This window comes from Melanaphis sacchari, unplaced genomic scaffold (assembly GCF_002803265.2).
Source record: "Melanaphis sacchari strain LSU unplaced genomic scaffold, SCAv2.0 Contig34_pilon_pilon, whole genome shotgun sequence".
In the NCBI taxonomy this organism is placed as follows: domain Eukaryota; kingdom Metazoa; phylum Arthropoda; class Insecta; order Hemiptera; family Aphididae; genus Melanaphis; species Melanaphis sacchari.
The window spans coordinates 151,913-178,407 of record NW_020271213.1 but is presented as its reverse complement, the minus strand read 5'-3'; the positions used below and the strand labels follow the sequence as shown (position 1 = coordinate 178,407).

The 26,495-nt window shown below is 33.3% G+C and overlaps 1 protein-coding gene across 1 annotated transcript in view; it reads left to right on the top strand.

The window, feature by feature from the left end:
* The window catches only part of LOC112596821, a 46,875-nt gene that overhangs the window by 19,908 nt on the left and 472 nt on the right, over nt 1–26,495 (top strand). Inside the window, exons 10-13 of the mRNA XM_025342633.1 lie at nt 23,922–24,153; nt 24,264–24,770; nt 24,848–25,926; nt 26,202–26,487. Of these exons, the coding sequence (XP_025198418.1) occupies nt 23,922–24,153; nt 24,264–24,770; nt 24,848–25,926; nt 26,202–26,487 (2,104 nt within the window). The remainder of the gene's footprint in view (nt 1–23,921; nt 24,154–24,263; nt 24,771–24,847; nt 25,927–26,201; nt 26,488–26,495) is intronic.

Here is a 26,495-nt window from a genome sequence, read left to right as displayed (position 1 = left end):
GGGTTTTGCGTTGACGCGGGGCGCGGGGCTGCGGCGGCGGCTATTCGGCTGTGGCCTTAGCCCGGGCCCCCGGGCCAGTCGGTCGACCGCCGCCGCCGCGGAGCTGGCAGCCTGCGAGCCGAGCCTTCGCGCGCGTAGCGTGACGCCGGAGCCGCGTTTGGCGAGGGTGTGGCCCGCGCGCGCGGTTGCAGCCCTATTCCCCCGTTGTGTTCCCACTGCACCTCTGTCGGTTCCGCAGCACACAACGACAACAACAATTGTCGCCACCGTCTCTTGTGTACGCAGCGTATATACACACATTTTGCCTGCCCGGCCGGTCTTTGACGTCGGTGTGCGCGGGGTGGTAGCGGGTTATTTGGTGACGAGTGGCGGCCGCGGCGGGGAGGGCGTTTGGCCGGATGAGCGGCGACGGTGGTGGTGGTATTTAAGCGCCGTGCCACCAGCTCGCTCGGCGATACGAGGGGTGATAATAGCGGCGGCTGCCTCCCCTCTGCCCGCCGCGACGAGACCAGAAACTGGTCTTCTCCTCCGTCAGCCATCTGGTCGTAACTACCCCCTCCACCACCGTTGCCTTTTTATCTGCAGTGAGGAAACACACATATATATATATACGTGTGTGTACATTTATTCGCGAGTGTGTGAGCGTGTGAGTGTGTGTGTGTAGCGTTCACGTCAAGCGTGTATATAGTTTGCAATCTCGTCCCGTTATACTGCCGCCGTTGTGGCCGGGTGGAGGCAGGGTGTTTTGCGCATCACCGGCGGCTCTCGGCGGCAGACGACCGACCGTCGGGCTGGCGGGTGGACGGGTGAGACGAGGCGCGAATAATAATAATAAATCGCGCGGTCTCCGCTTTCCCGCGACGGCTTTTGCCGCCGCCAGCCACTATATTCTCACTGAACTTGTTTTCTGCGCTGCAAACGATCGCGTCCCCCGCTACCAGTGACTTTCTCGATATAATACACGACGTTATTATTGTTATGGTTGTGTATTATATATTATTATCGTCGTTACATCACCACTGCCTCCATCGCCACCACTGTGTCTGTACACGGATATCCAACACACCAATTATTATCATACAATACATATATGTATATATATAATATATATTAATTGTGCGCCCGCCAATTACCGCGTGTCACATAAATATAATGTTATTATTATGGTTATTATAATTGGACATTGAACTTCAACCCCCTGTTAAGTCGGTCTCTTTTAAAACGATATTTCCATTTGCTATTACTGCATTTACTACACGTCAAGGCCTAATATATATATAAATGCTGTGGTGCAGCAGCCTCGCATGCTACAGAATTCAATTAACAGGAAATGTAAAAAAATAAAAAAAATAACCGTCTACCTAGTTGGTTCTAAACTAATTTGCCCCTTTTTTTTTTTTTACTTAAAAGTTTCTTTTGTTGTACAATTATTTTTGTTCGTTAACATTTATTTTCTACCTAAGAAAAATCAGTATAAACTTTATAAACCATTTTCTGCTTTTTCCTGATTGGTATACGAGTTAAGAAGGCGGAAAGGCTAAACAAATTTTATAAATCTACACATGAGTGTAATTCTATACATAAACCGTCTTACCGTAAAAGTTACATTTTAACTGCTTTTATTTAAGAGTGTTATATATATATATTATACAAACATATGTAGGTATAATGTATGTAATATAAGTATGAATTTAATTAAATAATATTTTACTTTTAAACATAATGTTTTGTTTTGCAATTTTATACTGTAATGCCTACATGTACTTAAAGTACATAAAAATGTGTAATTTTTATTTTATTATTATTTTACTGGGATTTCTAAGTATTTATTTTTATATTTTCATACGTCATAATAATTTTTGAAAGAGTTTTTTTAAGTATTTTAATTTTTAAAATTATTTTAAGTGCAATCTATGTCATTGAAAGTATGAATATTAAATTATAATTCCTATATGTTTATAGACTAATTAATTTATTATGCGATTTGTAATTTATGATTATCAAATGATAGAAATTCATGTTTACGTAATTTAGAATAAACATTGGCAATGTCATATATTTGTGACTTGGGAAACAACTAAATCTTCTGATAATAATTACCGATAAAATATTGGTACTTGCTGTTATATTATGTACCTACTTAATATAATTGTGTAATCAACATTTTGTAATTTATGTGTGTATGTGAGTGTTTGTTTGACAATATTTGATCACAATTTCTTTTAACTAATTGTATATTATAGTTTTCCGATGGCCATATATATCCATCCCTAATTATAAATATGTAGTATGACAGTATTCAATTTGAGAAATTATTATTTAGACATTGTATGGTTGTACATCGTTTATCTTAATTTCGAGATGTCGAACTTTTGTTGAAATGAAATCAATCTAAAATTAATTTATCATAGTAATTAAGTATTTTATTAGTTAAAATTTATAATTTAATATTTTGATACTAATCACAAAAAGTATAAAACTTATTTCTTGGATTAAAATTTAATATATGTATTCTAGTATATTGTGATGTAAATATTTAAAAAAACAGAGTTTAACATGATTATTTAGTTTTTTTGCAATTTAAATGTGTGCATTTATTTTCATTTAAATTTTCCGAGCAATAAATTTCTTGATATTTGTTTTACAACGATACATTGTATCTGAACATTTTATTTGAATGTGTTGCGGCTTAAGGATAATTATTAATAACTAAGTATACGTTATTGTTTATCAACAAATGAAAACTACCAATTTATATATATATATAGTTAAACTATATTTAAATATTCCTGTATAATTTTTATAGAGGATGCCTATTTTTTGTTCCAATTCATAATTTTGATTCTTTATATCTAGTTGTCATCTGAATAGTATTATGTTTGAATTCGTGAGATTTTGTGTGGTCTTATTGTAATATTCATTAAATAAAAAATAAGTAGCATACTAAAAAATACTGAAAGTTGGATTAATCTAACCTTGAGGTGTCGTTAGTATATGATAACTTAAGATTAACTGTAGAGATTATACAAATAATTACATAATTATTTATTTCTTTACATTAATTATTACTAAGACCTAAAAATACCATTTTATATGCTGGCTCTGATAATTATAAATTCGATACATTTTTAAACAGAATTCAAAAGTTTTAAAATAGCGCATATTTTTCACTTTAAAAAATAATACAAATATACACGCTATTTAATCATGATTCATGATAATATTGATAAAAATTACAAAAAATATTCATAATGTTGGTTACAATGCTTTATGAATGTATTGTCAAATTCTTGCTATCGTACAACAATTTAATCTAGTTTGACTTTTAAGTTAGGTTGTATAATATGATTTTTTAAATTTTTAAGGTATGGTCAATGTATACTGCATATTAAATAATGATAGGTGATAATATCATCAATGTTCATAAAAATAACTTTTTCATTGCTATTATAATTCCTAATAATTTGTAAATAATATGTGTTATTAAAAATATATCATAAAATCACAACATTTTTATATACTGCACAAAATTTAATTTTTTTTTCATAGTTAACTCTTATAATTTTTAATTACTCATTAAATAATTAAATATACTTTTTTAAAGTAAACTTATTAAAGTTGTTATAAAAACAATCAAAATATATTGATTTATTATAATTATTAAAAATAAAAAAAATTGTAACCAATCAATATTAATAATATTATAACTAAAATTTAAAACATTTTTTAATTTTAATTGATGTAATATTTTATTAAAATACAAATATGTGTTTTAAAAAACAAAATCCTAATTTGTATGCACTATACAAAAAAAAAAAAAACAAATTATAACTTATGAACTCTTACAAAAATATTTAATATCCTTGTTAATATTCCAATTTATATTATTATTATTTATATATAAAAAAAAAAAAAACGTACATTCATAAATATTTAATATTAAAAAAGTTAAAAATTTGATTCCCAACTTGTAACTTATATTATACATTATAATATTGAAACTATAAATGTGCAAGAAAATTGCTTTTTGTATTATAATTTCATAAGCGTTTAAAGTTTGATATTACCATATTCTATACAACAGTATATATCTATAGCTTCTTGGTATAGAATTTTTTTTCCATTACATTCAAAGTACTTTTTGTATCGTATTTTTCACAATAGCTATATCGATGACCTGAACTCATTGAGTTTTTTTTACGTTTCAATATATCCAGTATATGTTGCAGCTACGATTAAATGAAGGTAATACTGTTCTACGCCCTCGTGCTGATTATGATTTGTGCGATTTAAACGATCGTGTGATCGAGCGGTTTTCAAATTGCAAATATTTAATTCTGCATATTACATACATATATGTATAAAAGTTAAAAGTATAATTTGGTTTATATGGGTATTTTGATTTCTATATTATACGTGATAAAAGCCATTTATCGTATAACGTAAAACTCGCTCTATTTAATGGGACGAAAATCATGAATTTTCCATATAGTTTTGAAATAATGGTAAAAACGTTAAAAACGTTATCACAAATCGCTCACTATATATTATAATAAAGTTATACTTCACGTGACGAACACACTATGTATATATTATTTACGCTAAAAATGTTATATTTGTGCATTAAAATAGTATCAAATCATATTTAAACCACTAGGCCTCTAGGGTATTTATATTGTTGTAAATTATAATTACTCAAAACAAACCCTTAACATTTTTGGTTAGTGAATTTGCCATAAATTTTACGTAAAAATAACTTATAACTATCTTCTATACCTGTGTTCTTAAACACCGTCGTCAATATATTAATATACTTGTGCAGCGCGCCCTTTCATCTACCGTTTTTCGGGTCTACTAAATATATATGCTGCTTAATGTATATGGTGACTGATATGGGTCATTTTATTTTCACATTTTACAAGTCAACTAAGTAGGTATAGAAAAACGCGGTGACCCACTAGTACATATAGATTCGATTTTTATATAAAGAAAATGGCAAGCGATCCCTTTAATCATAAATGTATGTACTATGCGTGAAATAATGAGGCATAATTATAGTTGTTACGTGATTTTGTGTACTGTTTGTTTAAAAAATGAGAATAGATCTTACTTATCTCGTACGCGTATTGCAGGTAACGAAATGACCATTTTTTTTTAAAATTGTTTAGACTTTATTATTTGTTATGTAAATGATTTGTAAACGATGAAAATGTATTTTGGTAACAAGAGCATTTATGTGTTTTTATTCCCTCTTGCCGAGTATAATTGTTATTCTTGAAATTAGGGTTACAACTATTATATTATAGCAACAAACAAATATACAATATCCATAGAGATTTTTGATTTTTGATTTTCTTTTTTCCTTAGTTAATGATATTATTTTAATCCCCCATCATCCATGCGATGTCATTACATCATCATTATCACACATCATATAATGTGTGTGGGTGTATTTTTCTATGAAAATCGTCGTTGGTAGGCTAAAAACAATTTATTGTATACATAATACATTATATAAATTTAAACATGTACGATTGGTTTGATGTTATATAAAGCCATCTATCTATCATATACATATTAATTTATGTTTATTTATCCTTTTTATTGTTATTTCCGCTTTATGTTACATTATTTATTTTTATATATTTTGAATGTATACATACACTGGAATTAAAAAATCTAAAACATTTTTAAATACATTTTTTTTTTTTTTTTATAAATATTGGAAATTCTAATTTTGTATGAAATTAGGTATTTAAATGAAATATAAGAGTTTAAGTTATTTTGTTATACCTACTTCAAGAATTGTTTATGGGGATTTGAAACTTAATAATGTATATTATTATATATTTTATATACACAATGCAATTTTTAATACAATGTTCTCGGCAAATGATCTATCATTGACTTAAAATTTAATACACACATTACAGTAACTTACTCGTTGGCGAGCTTCACTCGACATCTATTTTATATTACAAATAGCGCTTACTTACTTTTCTTCTTTTTATAAATTTAATATCGGTTACTTTTGTGTTTTGATAACGTTTAGATAAACAACTACTCAAAATGAATTATCTTTACACGTAAGAAGTATATTTATCGATTACTATTGACAATTGTACTATTATAGAAACTAAATGATATCTAGATTCTATATTGTACGAAGAATTAAAAAGTCAGTACTCGTACGTATTCGTGGAGTGCATAGTGAATGTATAATTATTTCCTTATACTAGTTTGACTCTTAGCGTCGTGTTAATTAGAAACTATTTAGCTACAATAAACTAATTTTTTTTTAATTTCCTCTTACATTGGTACTTTTCCCCTTTTTTTAAATAAGTTTTTTTTTATGTTTAATGACTTAAATTTAAATTTTATGTAAAAGATTTTAAATTGTATTAAATATGTTATAAATAAATAATAAGATTAATTTTATGCGATAAATTTTTTTTATTTTACAAAGTAAAATAAATACACGATGTCAAATTGTAATCACCATTTCATAAAAAAATGATCGTAATATTTTTTCGTAGTATGGAAAAGACGTGTCCATTTAATGAAAATATAGATATCACGAAATGACTAACGTATTATTTAAGTGTTAAAAATATTTTTTTTTAATTATTAGATTGTGAAAAAATAGAGCAAAATAAAAAAGTATATTAATACATTTAAACATTTATTACTTTCTTGTCAGAACTGTAGTGCATATAGAAATAATAAATGAGTAATTATACTTGAAACTGACACTGTTAAAAAAAAATGATAAATTCATATCGTGTTAAAAAAACGGGACAGCAGTCATCAGTTATAATTGTCTAGACATTAATTATCGTGCATGCAGGGGTATATTATATTCACGTGATATATTTTTTATTTATTTATAAAAAAATATTTAAGACTAGAGTAGGTATAAACATTTATAAATCTAATATAATAAGTACTAATATGTAAGTTTTTATTATTTATTATTCAATCCACACTTGATAAAATATACCATAATTAAACAAAATAAGCGTATTTTATTAGTCGTAGAATGTTTACCAATTTCTAATGCACAATTTTGTAATAATATCTACGTAAAGATTAAAATATAGTCATAATATAATACTTATAATATTGGTTTATCCCGCCATTTTCATTTTTCTGGTGGGAATTAGCGAAGAACAGAGATTCTTTAAAAGTGAGTTTCATAGCGAATATGTATATGAGTAATATGATGTGAATATGCTGTGTATTTGCAACCTATTTAATGAATAGTATTTGATTTGCTAAGTTTTGTGTTCAAAATAAACAACTAAAAATTAACAATAATTATGAAAATCGAGTGTTTTGGTTTTATTTCCAGACCCCTAAAAACTTATCTAAAATATTTATTTTTTTTTAATTAGTTTAGGTCACGCATGCCGTCGTAGTTAAATCAGTCAAAGATACGGCGTGATTAGAGAGTTCGTGTATAAAATGTAATTGTGTACACCGAGTGTTAATATTTTTTGAGGGGGGACATTAAATTATAATACATTCGTCAATCTATCGAGTGGGTCGGGCTTAAAAGAACGTGAAATTTTCGGTCACAAACGTCTCGTACACGTCGTGTTTACGTTTTGAAGCGTATATCGTGGTACAGCGAGTCGCGCCCGGGTGTCTGGTCGCTGGAGACCGCGGGGTCCCACTGGACGGACGATCGGTAGTCAAGAATAAAGATCATATCATTATGTCATAGTCTGACGTCGGGTGTTACTCATAAATATACCGGTGCGATGGCGCGGAAAAACGACCGTTTCCGTACTTTCCCCGTCACGCGGCAGCGGCGGCGTTGAAACAATACGACGGTTATTCGCGTCAAGCCTCTTCCCGGCGTCGCTCGAGTTATACCCTCCACCCGTATAGCATTACAGCTTACACAGGCCTAGGCCGCCGACACTACGCATCGCTGTTACGCTCGCGCCAGTTCTCTCGCTCACCTCGTCGTTCCGCATCCTCCACCGCCGTCAGCTAGCTAGTCGGTTCGCGTCGACGACCGTTTACTGCCGCCGCCGCCGCCGCCACCGTGCAATCGATACCACCGCCGGTGGTGTCGTCGTCGACGCCGTCGTCGCTTTATGGGATAGGCCCTGGCGCGCACGCGTAACACCGTCGCGGCGAACCGTCCCAACTGCCCGCTTGCGCGCGCGCTCTCTCTCGTATGTGTGCGTTGTTGTTTGGGGGGGGAGGAGAGGGTAGTCGACTCCGACTCTGACGACGACAACGGAAGAGATGTGTATAAGCTCTGTGGCGTTAACGATGCGCCGCTACCGCCACGGTCGATTTTCGCGCACGGACCGGATCGCTGCCGCTGTTCCCCGTTTATCGAGCCGCCGTCCCTTCACGACACCCCCCTACCTTTCCCCCCACTTGTCCCCCGCCCCGGGAACGCGCGCGTTATACGCTTATACGCCAAAGACGCGCGCGGTTATAAATACTTCCGCCGCCACCTCCGGCACGCCTTATCCGTATCACAGAATTCTTCGATAAACTAAAACGCACACGCACACACACGTACTCACATAATATATTATGGACATAAAGAGAAGAATCGGGAATGTTGTATAATATATTTATGTGTTTAATAGTGTATGTACGCGTACACAGTTGACGTCCGTGCGTTCCATTATTTCTGGCGGTTGGTGGCAATATCTATAGCGTTGTTATAATATTATAATAATGCACGTATTGTTATGACTTATGATATTAAAAATTGCATTAAAAATAACGATTATATTCCATTAGTTTATTTGTAATGCGTGCGTACAATTTTTATTATATTATTGTACTCGCCTGCGTGTCTGTTTGCCGACCGTCAGATTGATCGTGATCACCGAGTCGGTTCGTCTGCGGCGATATAGTGTAATCGTCATACGTACATTATATTGTATAGTGAATTCTACGCCGAATACGCTGTACGCCAGTAAACGTGTAAATACACGTATTGCTTACACATAAATGCGTGCTCGGTGTGAACTAAATAAATATAGTAGAGAGCATACTAATAACACGAATCTCTGAAGTGTATACATACAAATATAGCTAGCTCGCGGAAGCTGGTTACCGTGTGTAAACTTTGGCTCCCGTGCGCCGCGTATGCCGGTGACGGGAGTTAATAATAACGTAATAATTATAACCGTCGTAACGTTATACTCGATGAAAGCGTGGCTTGTTTCACGTGCCAACCGTCCGAAAATTATTAACTGGTGTTAAAAGTACTTCTATAAATAATAATCGTGGTGAATGCCGTACAAAAATAATAATAATAATAATAAATTATAAGCCGACCACTCGAGTAATAATATAATATTCACAAACATCAAATAAAATCTATTTATTGAAAAAAATTGTTACACGTTCTCGCGCGTTTACCTGTCACGCGGAAAACCGATATAAAACACGTTTAGACATCATAATATTAGTACCTATATATAATATTATACACAAGACTCTTAATCGTTATTCATGACATTAGACAACGCATATTATTATAATATTATTAAAGGGACACATGCGACATCATAGAAATGCACGGTCGAACGTCGTCGAAAACCGCACCTTTTCCAAGGGGGAGGGGTCGCTTTGACGGTATAGCCGGTATAGTGTATTGTAAGACGTGCCTCTTATACCTCTGTAAATACAAAACATTATGTTATTACAGAGATACCACGAAACACGCGTCATAGGTATCATTGTGGTACGTCACATGTACCACCTCGTTCGTTTATATACGCCGCGGCGATACCTGTTATAAAATTTTGATACAACGTTAAAACAGTTTACACGGCATGTACAGACATAAATTACAACAATATCTGGTTCATAGGTATATAATAAATATTATATATTGTTAGTGCTATCACATGGTTTGTCGTAAATCGTAACAGCAGTGTTGTGCCGGTGGGTGGCCGGCGATGTGTCGCCCGGCCCGCCGCTCCATACTTCTTTACATTCCATACGTCGTTAAATTCGGCCAAACGGCTCGCGCACACTATGCGAACATACAAGAAGTACGGAACTCTGGTGCCGGGTTTCCCGCGTCTCGCGTCGTGGTGCCGTGGTCCGGTCCGCCGGGTGATGAATCGCAACCGCGTGTCGTGTGTCTCTCGTCGTTTTGTACACCGCAACACTCTATTCGTCGTCGTCGTCGTCGTCGTCGTCGTTGTATAATTGCTAGCTATGTGTCGCGGCTCGAAAAACCGTCGCTGTTTCCGACGGCGACAGGCCCCCTGCCACCGCTTCCTACTCGACGCTTACGGCGCGGCCGAGCGTGTGCGGCGCGGTGCCAGCGGCCGTGCGGATCGTCGCTAAAAATAATGCGGCAGCTCACTGTCGCTATTATTAGACCGACCGGAACGACGATCCCATCAGCCCTCCCCTCGATCGTCCGCCGTGTGTCCCTTTTTACCCCGTCGGCGCCACGGCTGCTGCCGCCGCCGCCGCCACGTAGCTCGCCAAATCCGCGCCACGTCGCCCATTATCTATTTATAACGTAGGATCCAGTGGCAGCGACGCGTGTACGCGTATGTTTCCTCTAATTACATCGATACAGTTAACTGTGGTTCTATCTGTATACGGTGGTGGGATATCGTAAATCGCAATGCCCGTAATGTAAACGTCGAGTATAATATCATGAAATACATGACGCTGGTACATTATTGTAAATGTAACGGCGGCGTTAATAATATCACACTTGATTCGCGCGTAAGCCCGTTCGGCGGAAAACGTATTAATTATTATTATTATCGTTATACTGGTATTACATTATGTACTGCCGAATATAATATCGCGATAATATTATAATCGTGTCGGGGGGTGCTGTAAATTTGGGCTGCCGCCGCTATAGTCACCGGGCTAAACTCCTCGTGCGTGTGTGTGTGTGTGTGTGTGTGTGTGTGTGTGTATGTATGTGCTCCGTGTAATCGAATCGACTACGGGCCGTCGTTTACCGTTTGTGTGACGACAACGACGACGCGTTTAATCACGATTCGAAATTGCGTTATATTGTACGCGGGTGTTCATTCGCATATAGTATTACATAGTATAATATGCATTTGGTGTGGTTACGTGGTATGGTGTGTGTGAGTGTGTGTGATGACGATAGTACTATATATGATTCCGGTGAGACTATATACTGCGGCGCGCCGCGTACAGCGTCCTACCGACTTTGTTATACCTAATCGATTACATAGTGTCCTATTATAAGGTTTGGCTGTGTTACAGCGTTCATGTCATATTAATGTGTGACATTACATTATAATTTTGAGGATTTTATTAGGTAAAGAAATCGAAATTTAAAAAAAAATTCTGATTATTAATCCGGAATTAACAATTTAGGATCAAAATAATAAAAAAGTTAAATTAGATACACTCATTAAAACCTGCATTGTTAGCGATCGGACCGAAGAGATGATACTACTTATTGTGATAGTGGTTGTCGTCGTGGCCAATCTCGTCCATGCTTCCGTCGTCGTCGCCGTGTTGGTCGATCCTGCCGTCCGTTGTCTGCCTAATGACCGAGTTTATTGTGGCCAAAGGAGTTCCGACGGTGTTCGTTTTGCCTCTCTGGTCGCTGCTGGTGTTCGACTGACGCCAAAAGTCGGCATGCTGTGGCACTTATACGAGCGGTTCGTCCGACTATTGGCACATGCACCAGGTTCTCGAATCTGCTGCTGTTGCCTGCCCATACGGCCGTCGTCCCTCATCTTCTACCCCACTCCGTTAAGATCGGACCTCCACCGTTGCCGCTTCTACCACGATGCATACGTTAACTGTTTCTCTCACTGTCTCTCTCTCTCTCTCTCTCTCTCTCTATTTTTCTATATATACATACACGCTAGCCTGAATGCGTGCGGCAGGAATGCGACGAATCCTCGCCGCCGAGTGTATGTTTATAATAAGCGCGGCGGTACACACATGGCACACGTGTGTGTCGCACCGATGGTGGCTTGTTCTCCCGCTGCAGCCACCGGTCCCGTTCTATAATAAAAACTCCTGTGCCGGTGCCCCTTCCACACCCGCGATCCCAAAACCATCGCGCGAACGGGGGCCCCTCCGCGTTGGTCGTTCTCGAGCTCCGGCGGCGGCAGAGGTTGCTGCAGCTGCGGAACGTCGTCGTTCGTTCGGGCACCCCGCGCCGTATATCCCTCCCGCACCATCACGTATCCCTCCCGCCGCTCGCCATTTACGGTCATCTCTCCGAAGCCGTTCAAGAAGACTCCGCGAGTATATGTTTATATATATGTATGTATATGTAAACGAGCAGGACGACTGTATAATAATATGTAACCCGCTTGCGTACCGAGTTTCTAAAAATAACCACCGCCGGTGCACTAGACTCCCGCGCATAAGTCGAATTACCGCCGCTGTACGTGTGCTTTACTACTGTATTATTATCGCCCATGTCCTGCGTGTGTATATTTAAAACGCCCGTAGATGCATCACCGAACGAGGTGTGACGATTGGCAACGGGTGAGTGGAAACGCCGGTGATGGGGCGGGGGAGGCGCGCGCGCGCGCTCGAGTGTGTGTGTGTACTGTTTATGTCTACGCGCAGCAGCAGCAGCAGCAACGGTGAAATACAACACCGCCGCCGACGGTTGGTCGCGCGCGCACACCATCTCACGTCGTTTTGCTATGTGTGCAGAGCGTTGTCGCTGTTGGCTGCACCAGGCCGGGGCTTCAGAAATGTGCATTTTTCACCGTGCATATAATAATATTATGTTCGATACGAAATCGAAAAAACTGAAAGTTTAAAAACATTTTACGGTCGCGATGACAGTCGGACCGAGACGAATATTATTGTCAACCCGCCAAAGTTTCGCGAAGCAAACGCATCACACAAATAATATTATAATATATACTTACTCGCACCGTACACACGCGCGCGCGCGGGCGCGTTTGTGTGTGTGTGTGTGTGTGTGTGTGCGTGCGCGTATTCGCTTGTAGACTTACACACTTGAACACAAACGATGGCGATTCGCCGATCCCATTGTACGAGTATAGTATCATAGTCATCGCTATATAGCGTCGTATGTAGGGACGGGACTCGGGATTTTATTTCCTTTTTACAACCGTCGGATATCATTATTGGGCAGTAGATTTATGTGCTTCTATAAGATGTATATATGTTCGTGTATCTGTGCATTTAAATTGTCACAATAAATACACGCGCTAAATTATATTGTATAATGTGGCGCTTACCATTATTATTAAAATAACCTATAGTAGATGGACTTGCTACAAATAATATAATATTATTTTTTGCGAGATAAACAAAAAGAAATACCTATGACATTAAGAATCATTATTCATTGATGAATATGTTTTCACGTGTAGGTATAGGTTATTTATTCAATAAATTTTATAAATTGCATAGATATGATGAACTGTGCATAGGTCATATACCCAATACTATACTTAGTATAAGGTCTATGGCATAGGTACGCGTGTGCAGTATATTTTATTGCTATGTAAAAAAAACGCTAAGTTCTATATATCGTCCTGTATTTATTGATTTTGAAATAAAGTTGAATATCTAAAGTATTCTGAGTTAAAAATGATTGAATATCATGATAATATATTTAAATGTATTCAATTATTTTGTGTATAAAATTCTATAATTAAATTATATTCACTACCTATTTATAGTTTACGTACAACACAATCATATTTTTATCTAGCGGTTTTTAATGAAAATATCAAAAACGCATTTGTTAATATAAATCCATTCTCTGTTTATAATTTACTAATAATACTATTATCAATGTATCGTGCAGTGTAATTAAAAATATTTCGGTTACAATGATATCGCTCTAGTTTTAATATGCACTCGGTGAAATATCGGTAACCCAATATACCTGAGTTAATTCCACGATTACTGGAATGTAAATAATAATTTATTACTATTCAGTTCAATATAATGCAAACAAAAATATTTGAAAAACAACATAATAATATATAAGTATAGTTGACAAATCTTTCAGTAGAGACATTTGTTTATTTTTTATTTTTTGTTAAATAAGGAGCAATGTTTTTTCGACCTCACGCGATTTTCAAATAGAAAAATATTGATTTTATTGTTTAATTTCAAACCGCTTTACTGTAGTAGTAATAATAATATCATGTGTACGGTCACGGTGCATTAATAAAATAATACTGGCACTTGATATTGATATTTATTTGTATTACACTGTAATAATATAAGTAGGTATTGTTTGTACGTATATATTGGAGTATTTTTTGATTATAGGAATGATTTTTTTTACGGTCACGTCCGCAAAATTGCATCTAAAATAAATATAAAAATAAAGTACATTCAATTTAAACCTTACGGGACAAACATTTTTAAAATATTTATTTTTTTTAAATAAGCACGTTTTTCAATGAGTTATTTTTATAAAGCACTTATTATCCTATCATACATAACGATACTATACGATCATGACTAGTGTGAACAATGGCTTCGGTCTGTATGGGGCAAAGTATATATTATAGTAATATTAAAATATCATTATCGTATTTACTGAAATGAATGTCTAATTTTTTTTCAATTGATAGCTATAATTTCTTATTATCTAAAATATATTTTTTGATATGTAATTTTTACTCATTAATTTTTTTTCAACAACGGTTACTATTAATTTGCTGTGTATGCTCTGCGTTAATAGAATTTTCATTTTCAATAGTTATCTATAGTTATTTATTTTTTACTTTTCACTATTAATATAGAATATATTTATTTTTAGTAGTCTGTTAATTTATTGTATAAGTATACGCCATTTAAAATTACTTCAATTTTTTTAATTGTTTCTAATCGTATTTTTGTAATTGTATATATTTAAGAGAAAAAACTCGCATTAACTATTATATGATCTAACTTGTTCAACAGATGTGAAAACTAGTAATCATCATACTCTCGAAATTGAAACTGGAAAGACTTTAGACTTTTATGAGAAATAATGTTTCTCACTTTGGAAAATAGCACCTTGTAGGCCAAATGATATTAATAGTTTTTCTTCGTCTTTTGCAGCTGTTGACAATATATATGTAACGCACAGCCGTTGATATCTAACTGGGTAAATTACCAGTGTGGTATTTATTTTAAGGGTTGTACTGTAGAAAAAACTTAAGTATAAACAAAACTCGAGTATACGTAAAATATTCGAAATAAACGTTTTGAGTATTATTGTTGGCATAAATGCGATGTAATCGAATAATCGAGTAATACTTGAATAAATGTCTACCTTTATTGGAAAAAATAAATTTAAAAATAAACTTATTTTGATAAAAATCTCTTTAAATACTGAAATAGCCAAATATTATTCTTATTCTATACTTTTTTCTTTTGTTTATCGATACTTGACATTAATTGTAAAACAATGTAAAAGTTATTAGTAAATTAAAAAAAAAATATATATATAGAGAGAGTGTTTTATTTGTGTTTAAAACACTGTAAAATCGTTTTTAAGAATACTTCAAACGATTTATAATACATACAAAAAAAAAACTAAAAATTATAACGAGCGAACACTATAAAATATTTCTATTTGAACTTGTTTAACGCTATAACTCCACGCTGCACGCACCACACATGTATAACACGTTGGCTATATAAAATCACTGCCGCCTTCGCGTGTTTATAATATTTTAATCGTCATACGCTTAAATTAGTGATATTGTTGGCTGTGTATTGAATAGTATACTAGAATAATATTATGTAGCCGTATTCCTGTAAAATATATTTTTATCGTGCCTAGGTGATACATATATTCTATTGAACACCTTTGAATGTGCGTGTACGATAAAAGATGGGAGGAAAGAAATTTCTTATCACTTACATTTTAATATCGTTGCTAATTACAAAGAAAAGAAAATTTTACTCCATATTTTATGTTGTGTAGAGACCTTTCAACTCGTGGTGTGGAACTTTTGAACCTTTTTTCACTGATATTATTCACGGAATAAATCAAAAGTAAATTCGTGACGATTTAACATGAGGTATGACTTAAGATTTTCGATTTTAGTTTATAAATTTACTATTGGAAACACGTCACTAGAGTTTATAAGAACTATTCGTCAAAAGTTGTTATCTCCCCTACCCCGCAAAAAAACTCAAATTCGGCTGTTAGTCGTGTAAAATCGATTCGCTATAATATGGTAAGTTATTCGAGGGAACAAACCGCCATCACTGCAAGTTCCACCTTCCCTATATCGATGCTGTATATCCAACAATCCGCGGTCACTTCATCCCGACTGCGGGTTTGATCCAACCAAATCCTTTTCGACCGTTATAATCTGGCTGGTTAGCCCACAAACTATATAGACTAGACTAGATGATATTTTATACTGCAGTGGTGACTGCGTCACTACCAATATATTGTATAGTATGGTCCTATGTTCTTTCCTTTTATAAATTTATTTCTATATTTTTAAGTTAAAACCATTTTTTTTTTTTAACTTAATTTTATATAAGATCATTAGAACATTTATAAGATAAAATACAAATAAGTTATTTACAGTGTATACAAATTTTAAATATTATTATTAAAAGCCTGACCTCTAAATTTACTATTTTTTCAGGTTTCTATATATACTTTTAAATAGTTAATTTACTTATCTTAATATTACATCATTAAAATATTCATTTTTATCAATATTTTATCATGTTCATTTTTTTAAAATAAATATCTCATAATATTAATAGTAAAAAAGTTATTTGCTTTACTCAGAAGATGCTTAGAATTTAATGATATACGTATTATTATAATATTATTGTATACGAAAAACGATTCTGAGCGTAGATGGCCATCTGTTAACATATATCTTTAAGTATTTTTCCTACCTAGTATGTTTTTTTTTGTTTTTAATATATCAATTAAAATTTTTCATTTTAATATTAATATTATGGTAAATAGATTTAATTTTTGCCGAAAACCGATATTTTAAAACTGGCTAAACAAAATTATTTATTTATATTTAAAAACAAAAAAAATCAAAAATGTTATTTGTTTATAAATAGCTTAAAAAGAGTCAAAATATTTCAAATCATTTATAGAAAATGATAATATAAATCCTTGGTGAATATTTTAAGTTTCTACGGTTGCTCATTTTTAAATTGTAACAAAATAAAGAAATCAATTTTATCAAAAACTAATTTAGCGTAAAAATTCCCGTTTTTCCTTAATTATTCTTTTTTTTTTTTCTAGATAATCGAGGTAAGTACTAAAAATTTTACCTTTTCCCTCTAGCCTTCTAAAATACCAATGAGATCCAATTTTCTACTAGAAATCACACCCCAAGTTGGGAATCCAATCATTTTTACTGCTCTAAGGAGTAATAATATATTATATGCAAAAAAAAAAATCAGGAAACTTATCTCTTTACTATAGTATTATATCGTCATTGATTAGGTCACTATTGTAATGGATAAATTAAATTTTAATTCAATCATAAATCATTACATAAGACAAACAATTCTTAGCGGTGTGACGGTATGTTTGAAATAGCCTATGTTACTAAGGATATTTTGTAATTTATCATACTATTATGGTACGTCAAACTAATTTATGCTTAAAACATTGCATTGTTATATAATAATTATTAAAATATTTTACCATAATATATTAAATACTATATTGTTATCAATCCTATAACTTAATACTTTGTACAATTGTAGAATTGTATATAAGTCGTCGTAACGTTTGTTATCTTAAAATGGGTCTAAATATTTTGAATATATAATTATGTATAGAAAGTAATGGCAAAAAGTTAAAAGGATGCCACACCCACATCTGATCTATCTGTAATATATACGTACAACATAACAAATTTTCATTCAGCAAAATCCATTTTATGTTGTTAACTTTAATTTTAGAGTAAATTCACCTAGTATAAAACTTGAAGGTAAGAATATTATCTAGACTATCACTTAGGCTTATAAATAAAAATAAAAATAATTATGTTAATAAATATGTATCTAATAACCTAGATAATATTCTGACCTTTAAGTTTAATAATAGGTCAATTTACTCAATATTAAAGTTAACGATATAAAATGGATTTTGCTGAATGAAAATTTGTTATATTGTATGTACTTATGTAAGATAGAGACAACACATACAAGTGTCGTGTTCTTTTAATATTAGAGTTATGGTAATATGGTTAATATTTCCTAAATTACAAAATAATAACTAATCGTTATTTTTTATTTAAGCATTAAAATGTATCCAGTTTTGTCAAAATTAGAACTTGTTATATTTATAAAAATAATTTTGCTTTGTGTTTTAGAACAATTCATAAAAATCTTTGTATTACATTTTAAAGCTATTGGTGCTAGGAATTAAAATACAAATTATATGAATGAATATTGAATACGATATAATAAAATTAATTAAATAACAAAATTATAAATAGGTATTAATAATAAAAATGATAATAACAAACATAATAGCATATTAAATTACCATATCAACAAATTATCAGGACAACCAGGTAGACTAGGGTGTAAAGTTCTTGTGTGTATGTAGTATATAAATAATTTAAAACATATAATACCAGTTTATGTCTTCCTATTTAAGATGAAAAAAAATTTAAAGTTAAAATCGTCTTCAGATAGACAAGAAATCTATAAAACCAAACTTACCATTATTGTTAAATTTGTTTATCACTCAATTTCAGGTTTAATTACAATTCCGGGGTTAATTTACTTTTATCTTTGTTCAATGTTTATGTTTACTATTTTATTTTATTATAGACTTTGGAGACTAAAAGTTGTTAATTAAATCTTATTTTGATAAGCTTTAATACAAAATACATTTTTTAAATTTTATCTACGTGCTATCGTATCGTTAACTTTTAAGTATAGGAGTTATGAGTTTTCACCTCTGATCTTCAAGGCTTTTTATTTTTTTTAAATCTAAATATCTTAAAACTTTAACAAATCTGATAAAAATATGTGTATATAGTTAAATTAAAAATGGCTCTTATACAGTTAATTTTGATTTTAAAACTATAGTTATTTAGTTGAAATGACTTGGAAAAATAAGATAAATATAGCATTAAAAAACAATAGTTTTTGCAATAAAAAAAAATAATAAAAATAATATTTGAAGTTGTTCTCCTAACGATTATACTCGTATCCGTGGTAGGGGAGAGAGAGTTTAAATTTTTTAAATATTTCTATGACAACAAAATTATCAAAAAAGTCCATTTAATAATTTAACGTAATATGTTTGAAAAATAAAATCGAGAGTGCCTTTAATCAACACACTCGCAGACATATATGACAAAATATAAGGATCATAAGCATTATTTGTTATAGAACTTTCGACATAAATGAATAAAATAATTTTATAACTTACTTTTTATTTAATAATACAATATTGTTGTATCAGAAGTATAATAAATCCCATTGGGCTACCAGATTGCCTGGATTCGACGCTAATAATACATTCAAATTATACGCGATCGTCGACTGGTATTCCAAGTCATACGCAGCGAATGCAACCTCGGCAGTTCGGTCGTGGTTTATAACTGCAACGACCAGAAAATGTTTGTACAAATGTGTAATATATTTAATTCCTATATTATGTTATTAGTTATTAAACCGTGTATTTATTTTATTTTTAATTATTTTAAAATAATAACGGTAGTTTGTATATTATATACTGGTCGGTTTAATATAATATCATTCCAACTTTATTATTACCTACAATGTTTTCGACGAGAATTTTCAGTTTCTTTTTGAGAACAGGATCCCTGTAGGTCGGTAGGACGACAACGATGATGAGTCGGTAACTTGATACCGCCGCCAAATCCGTCACACACCGCGGTCATTACCCCTGCCTCTGCTGTCGGCTTATTTTTGTATAAAGTCTCGTGCGCGCAGCGATATATATACAACCATATGTCCATGTATATGATACACCGGTCGTACTGCAGGAGATGACGTGTGTTCTTCTGTCCGAGACTATTGCTTGTACACACACACGTAAATTATAACCGTATAGATGCAATAGGTAAATAGTTACGCTGAGTTTTATTGAAAAAAAAATGGCTGGATTCTAACTAAAACCCACCACTGCTCTCCCCGCGTGACAGTGTATATCGATTTCGTCAATTTTGTATCAAGTCCGTCGTCCGATTCCGCTAAACTTAAATTTATAAAAAAAAAAATAAAACCGCATATAGTTTAATTTAAATTTTGAACTAATTAATTTAAATAGTATTGTTATTATAAATATTTCATTATTATTTATATTTTAAATTGACCCTTAAATTCAACATTATAATATGTGCCTTTTTACTATTTTTATAAATTTAAAGCTTAGTAGAATCGGTAGTTAGGTATTATAAACAGTAGTTATTGGAATATATACCTACCAGAATAATTGATACATATTTTTTTCGGAAACAGAGTATTTTGGCGGAATCAATAAATCCGAAAATAGTAAAACGTACTAAAATAATATTAACAGCCTTTTTCTAAATAATATCGATATAGTCCCTAACTAAAATGTTGCTGGCAAATATTTTCGGATTACGTATGCCAACAATCTAATAATCATTTTTTTTTTTTTTTTTTTATTATTATTAATTGAAAAAGGAGAAATTTGAGATTTGTTAAAAAATTACAAGTATAAAGTATTTAAGAACATTTCTAGTTTATACTCGCTTTATAATTAATAGTCTAACTTTTATACCAGCTTTTTAAAATTTTTTATATGATTATTGTTCTTGTATTTTTTATCATTGAATAGTTTTTAAATATCGAACATGTGTTTTGTTATTTTTAATGAAACACGAGCAGCATTAGTTTCGTTCATTTTTATTTAATCGTAGTTGTCGAGGAAAATAAACTTTCACAACTGTGTGTTAATGCAAATATGGAGTCTCCTAGTAAAATAATATGTCTAGAAATAAGTTTCAAACTTTTAACATGTTATAATTATGTAGTAATTATATTATTTAGAAATAATGAAGAATGATTCCTTTCATTATTGTTTTTCATTAAAAGCAAAATTTAACAATGAAATAAAAATATTTTTGCGTGTCGTTAAAATATCATGCACCTCTTTAGTAGAGTCAATTCGTAATTTAACGTAGATTTATAGTAATTTAAGAGACTGATGACGATTGCAATTATCTTATTTTCGAGGGGAGTAAGTGGGTTTTTTTTTGATAAATTAATATTTTTAATTTTTGATGTTTTTGAATGGAATAATGAAAAAATAGAAATTGAAATGATTATATTATGCTTATATGATTATATTATTTTAATTGTGTATATCCAATAATTCAACTGCACTTTTAAAATTTCGTACTACCTAAATTAAGTTTTTGTCATTTCAAGACTTAAAAGTGAATATAGTAATTGCGACATATCTAGTATAGTAGTATATATAGTAAATGTACCATATTATTAATTTCACTGTTCACACATATTTTTTACCCATCTACCCTCACGTTATTTTGGATGGTTTAAACTCATCACCTTTAAGTAAGTATCCTATATTTCTTTTATTTATATATATTCGTCGAATACGGAAAGTTGTGGTTACTGAGTGTATATTGTATATAAAATAAATATTAATTAATAGTTATGTCTGTACGCATAAAAGTCTCCGTCACAATCCGTCGGCAGGAGAGGGTCTCTTCTCAAAAGCCCGAAACATCAAACGAATAACATATATTTATATAAAAGCCAATTATTATATGCATAATTTAATACATGTATGATGTGATGATGTGATGATGTGTTATGTACGTGTGTCATGCTCGTCGATCCGACAATGGCGGTGGTGCAATTTATGATTATGATATTATGTTTTATTATACAATATTGTACGTAGGTACTACATATATCATGTGTACACATAAATAATAGTATATTTATATATTGACATAAAGAAAACGAGAACCCTAAGGGAGGAGTAGGAAGGATTACCCGGATTCAATAAACGTTTGGATAAAAAAAAATATATATTTATATACGTATACAGAGTGATTCAAAATGTATGCTATAACCATTTTATTATAAACATATTCAAACATGTTTTGTACGAAAGTTTTATTTAGAAATATCTAAAATGATTATTAATTTTTATGTTTAGAAACTTAAGAAATTTAAATGGAAATCTATACTTTTTTTGCAATCTCAATATAAATAATTTTTTTTGGAATATGTCGATACATAACATTTAAAATTTTAATTTAACTGAGTAGTATGGTACGGGGTCACCGGTTACTCTCCAAAATGTTGGTTTTCTACTTCGCTCACCAAAACTTTAATTACTTATGTGTTATAACACTTATAACTTATAAACTACTTGTCTAAATTTCAATTTTTATGTATCTAAGTAGATACTTTGAAAAGAAATTCTTCACATTATAATTAGTATAGGTTCCTGTTTGAATTTTTTAAGTTGACCTTAAAAACCTCCCTTGAAAATATTGTAAAAAAATATAAAAATTATTAATAATTTTAGGTATTTCTAGGTACAACATACTTTCGTATTAAGAATGTTCTGTTATGAATAGTTTTTTGTGCACATCACATTTTATAAAATGGTTGTAGGATTAATATTGAATCACTCTGTATTTATATTAATTTAAAAAAATATGATTTGTATGCTTCGACAAACTACTAACAGTGGTGACGAAGCCCCTGCCGTATATGATCACCCCCACACATCATGCTTTTTTTCATCTAGCGCAAATTGAAAACACTGCAAAGCTCTCGCAGTCGTAATATATAGGTATAATATAACAATATACGCACGCATGACCTGCGAGCAAGCAACTTTAATATATTTAATATTAGTATGCTATATATCATTATGCTATTAACGTACCTAACTATTGGGTGGTATATGTATTCCCCGGTCATTACGCCATAGAGTAAAACAAATGAGTACAGTACAAAAAGGTCACAACACTCACAACAATAACGTCCATGGTCAATGGATGCATAACTTCGGTGCTATCCCAAAGTGACCTCATTCATACACCTGCATTTTTAATCTATGCATTCTTTAACTTTCATAGGAATATAAAAACCAAATTTTATATTTAACATGCATTGTTATTTTTTTTTTTTTTATCATAAATATACATAATTAAAAACCTTTTAGTCAACAAATAATAATACCACTTTAATCCAATGACATGCTTAAATAATATTACAAAATTTAATAATAAACATGCAAATCAAAACTTCGTGTATTATAAGTTGTCTAAAATTTAAAAACATATTGCTAAAATCAAAATAAAATAAACAAATGTATCATTTTGTATATTCTATGATGTATTCTTTACAGCTTTTGTTCAATTATTGCTAAGTTCACTGTAAAATCACCAACATTTATTTTATTTTTAAAGTATTTGGGAGCAAACATTTGAGAATTTTTATTAGGACGGACTATGAATAAGTTTTAAAGACTGCTTTTGTATATAATATAACCATATGTGCATACTACTTATGCTATAAATATGTATATTTATGTCGAGGATTATTTATACATTAATAAAGCTCTCGTAGATGGCCAAAGTTCTGCCAAACCCTTCAAATTCGCTTGTATCCATATTATCCGGTGTTATAACTTCCAATACACGCCGTCGCAAATTAGCATTAACACCTCGTCCCCTTGCACTATATTGACATCAATATTAATAAATTTTGATTTATTATAGTATACCGGTTGGGTCACCACGTTTTCCTACAAGCCTAATACGGAAAACGGAAAAATGCGGTGGCTCCTCAACCCAACCTATATAAAATATTATACATATTACATATAATTTTATTTTATCACCGAACTAATCGCATTTTTATTTAAGTATTACTTCATCAATTTTTTCAATTAATCGTCAACAATTTGTTTTATATCGTTACAGAGCTACCGCTATTATGTTGGACTGGATCGCTACAAACGGTGGCCGCTATTGGGTCGTGGATGAACCCAAAGACGATGGATACACCGCTCTACATTTGGCTGCTCTTAACAATCACCACCGCGTGGCGTCGTTGCTGCTAATTTATGGCCGGGCTGACCCAAATAAACAAAATGTCAATAAGCAGTCGGCCCTTCATTTGGCCGTGGAACGTCAGCACGCAGATATTGTCAAAGTATGTTGAGTCGATGCAACAATATATTGCATATACTTAACAATAATTTATACACTAGTTTTACTTGTTTACCATCTTGATATATGTTTTCTGATTATATTTTTCCGTAGCTACTTGTTTACCATGGCGCTGATCCAAACATCCCTGACAAAGACGGTGACACGCCTATGCATGAGGCTTTGCGCCATCACACGTTATTGCAACTCAAGACAGTCGGTGCACCACCCCCGCCTGGAGTGGGTTTGGGAAACAGTCCTAGGGATCCTAACACTAAGTTCCGGTCAGATGGTGGAGGTGGAATATCGTTACGTAACCTTCTCGGCGGCAACAGAGTCGTACGTGACTATCGAGAACTATCAGATGACAGTGAAAACATGTATTCAATAGTCAGCCGTACCGTTACTACTCAACCATGCCCCGTCGAACAGGCAACAGAACTATGGGCGGCCAAGGGTCCCGCGTACTTAGAAATGTTCGCTTCACCGGTCTCCGCGGTGCAGAGATTGATGGCCGAGCTACTTGGAGCGGCTGAAGAGTTTAGACGTTTACGCATATGTTCCAATGGTGTAGATTCTGATGAGGATACAAACAGTAATGTTACTCCAACAGTTACCTCGGTAAAACTAGTTAAATTTATACATACAATTTACTGTTGCCAAAACAAATTAAACCATTTGTTTTCGATTTTTTTCAGCCTGTTATGAACAACAAACCACAACCAGTCAAAAATAATAAATCGAAAAAAGCGATCAACCGTCGTCGGATAAAGAAATCTCCAGTGCGAACTATACGTCAACAGACTGTCGATGATCAAACCGGTCCTCGATTAGCCGGAGAGGCACGTGCCGCTGCTCTGGCAGCTGCCATGGCTATTTCCGGTTCCAGAAGTCGTGATAATGGAGGACGATCAATACGTGAATCGGGATCAAGTTCGAATAAACAAGTAACTGGAGAAGGGAGCTCAGGAAGTATTCAGACTGCAATTTCTGGACCAGGTAGCCGAGATATTTTTGGTCGGCCTACACGTGGTCCGGTATCCCGGTCTGCGCCTGCTTCCCCAAGCAATGGAAACGTGATTCCGCCACCACCAAATGCTACCGTAGTTGTTTGTGTGCTCGCTGGTACAGGTCGCGTTGATCTATTTATACGCAACAACCGAGGACAAACGCCTTTGGATCTTTGCCCGGCCGATCAGCCTTTGCGCTGTGCTTTGATGAAGTGCTGTTCTGCTGCCGCTCATGCCCGCGAAGTTCGAACTAGCGTCGGTGACTGCCCTATGGAGGGAGCTATTGGTTCCAGTGCTCCAACTCTCTCTATAGAGGGACCTCCGAAATCCCAATTGATGCTTCATAACATGCCGCCTGACTACTCGATTAAAGCACCATATCACGATGCATACGCCCCATTGCTGTCAAGAGAGCCTGACCCCCCTAAAGAGTGCACCAAGACATTCGCGACTCGAAGTGACTCAGAATTTCTTAAATTATCGTCAACAGTGGCAAATCGTTTTTTGAGCATCGGCCTTCCTCCCCCGCCGCCTGGTATGATGATGTTAGAAGATAATACCCCAGCGGTGCTTTTGGATGGACCTTCTACTTCCAGAGCCGCTATGCCCCCAAGTGGCAATTCTGGTGAAAGAGTGGATAACAATATAATAAGAGATGTTGAGAACCATGAAGAACCGGAACTAGATTTCATGGATGACGACAGCATTTTAAGCGTCACTAGTAGTGATAATGGAACTATAGTGATTGAGAATAGTAGTAATAATAAGTAAGTTTTGGTGCTAAAAAGCACTATTTTCAAATACATTTTCTGGTTTACATTTTCATGTTTACCTAAAATTATTGTGTCTGTATACCATGATTTAAAATGTAGTTAATATAAATTATATGTTATCTCAAAATTATATTTTGAGTCACACTTTAGAATTAAAAACATCTTTTAAATTGTACGACATCTTTTTATCATAGCACTATGATAAATTATATCGTTACTAGTATAATTATTATTTTATTTAATCTCCATCTTCTTTTTACCCATTACAGCAGAGAACCTGCTCCACGCAATGAATTGGACATTGCCACCGGTGAAAGCAACAATGAAAGCCAACCTTCCACTTCACGTGGTCTATCGGTTATAAATAATACTTTGTCCCGGTCTCGTGACAAGAGAACTAACGAATTAGAACAAAAGCAGATTGACATTGCGAACGCGCAAGTACAGGAGGAACAGCAAAATTCTCCCATGAATGTGGCAATGGCAAGCCCTTCTAGAGACGAGCCAGGACTAGTGGAAAAGCTCATGCAGCAGTTGAGTGATCTCAAAGAAATGGTATGATG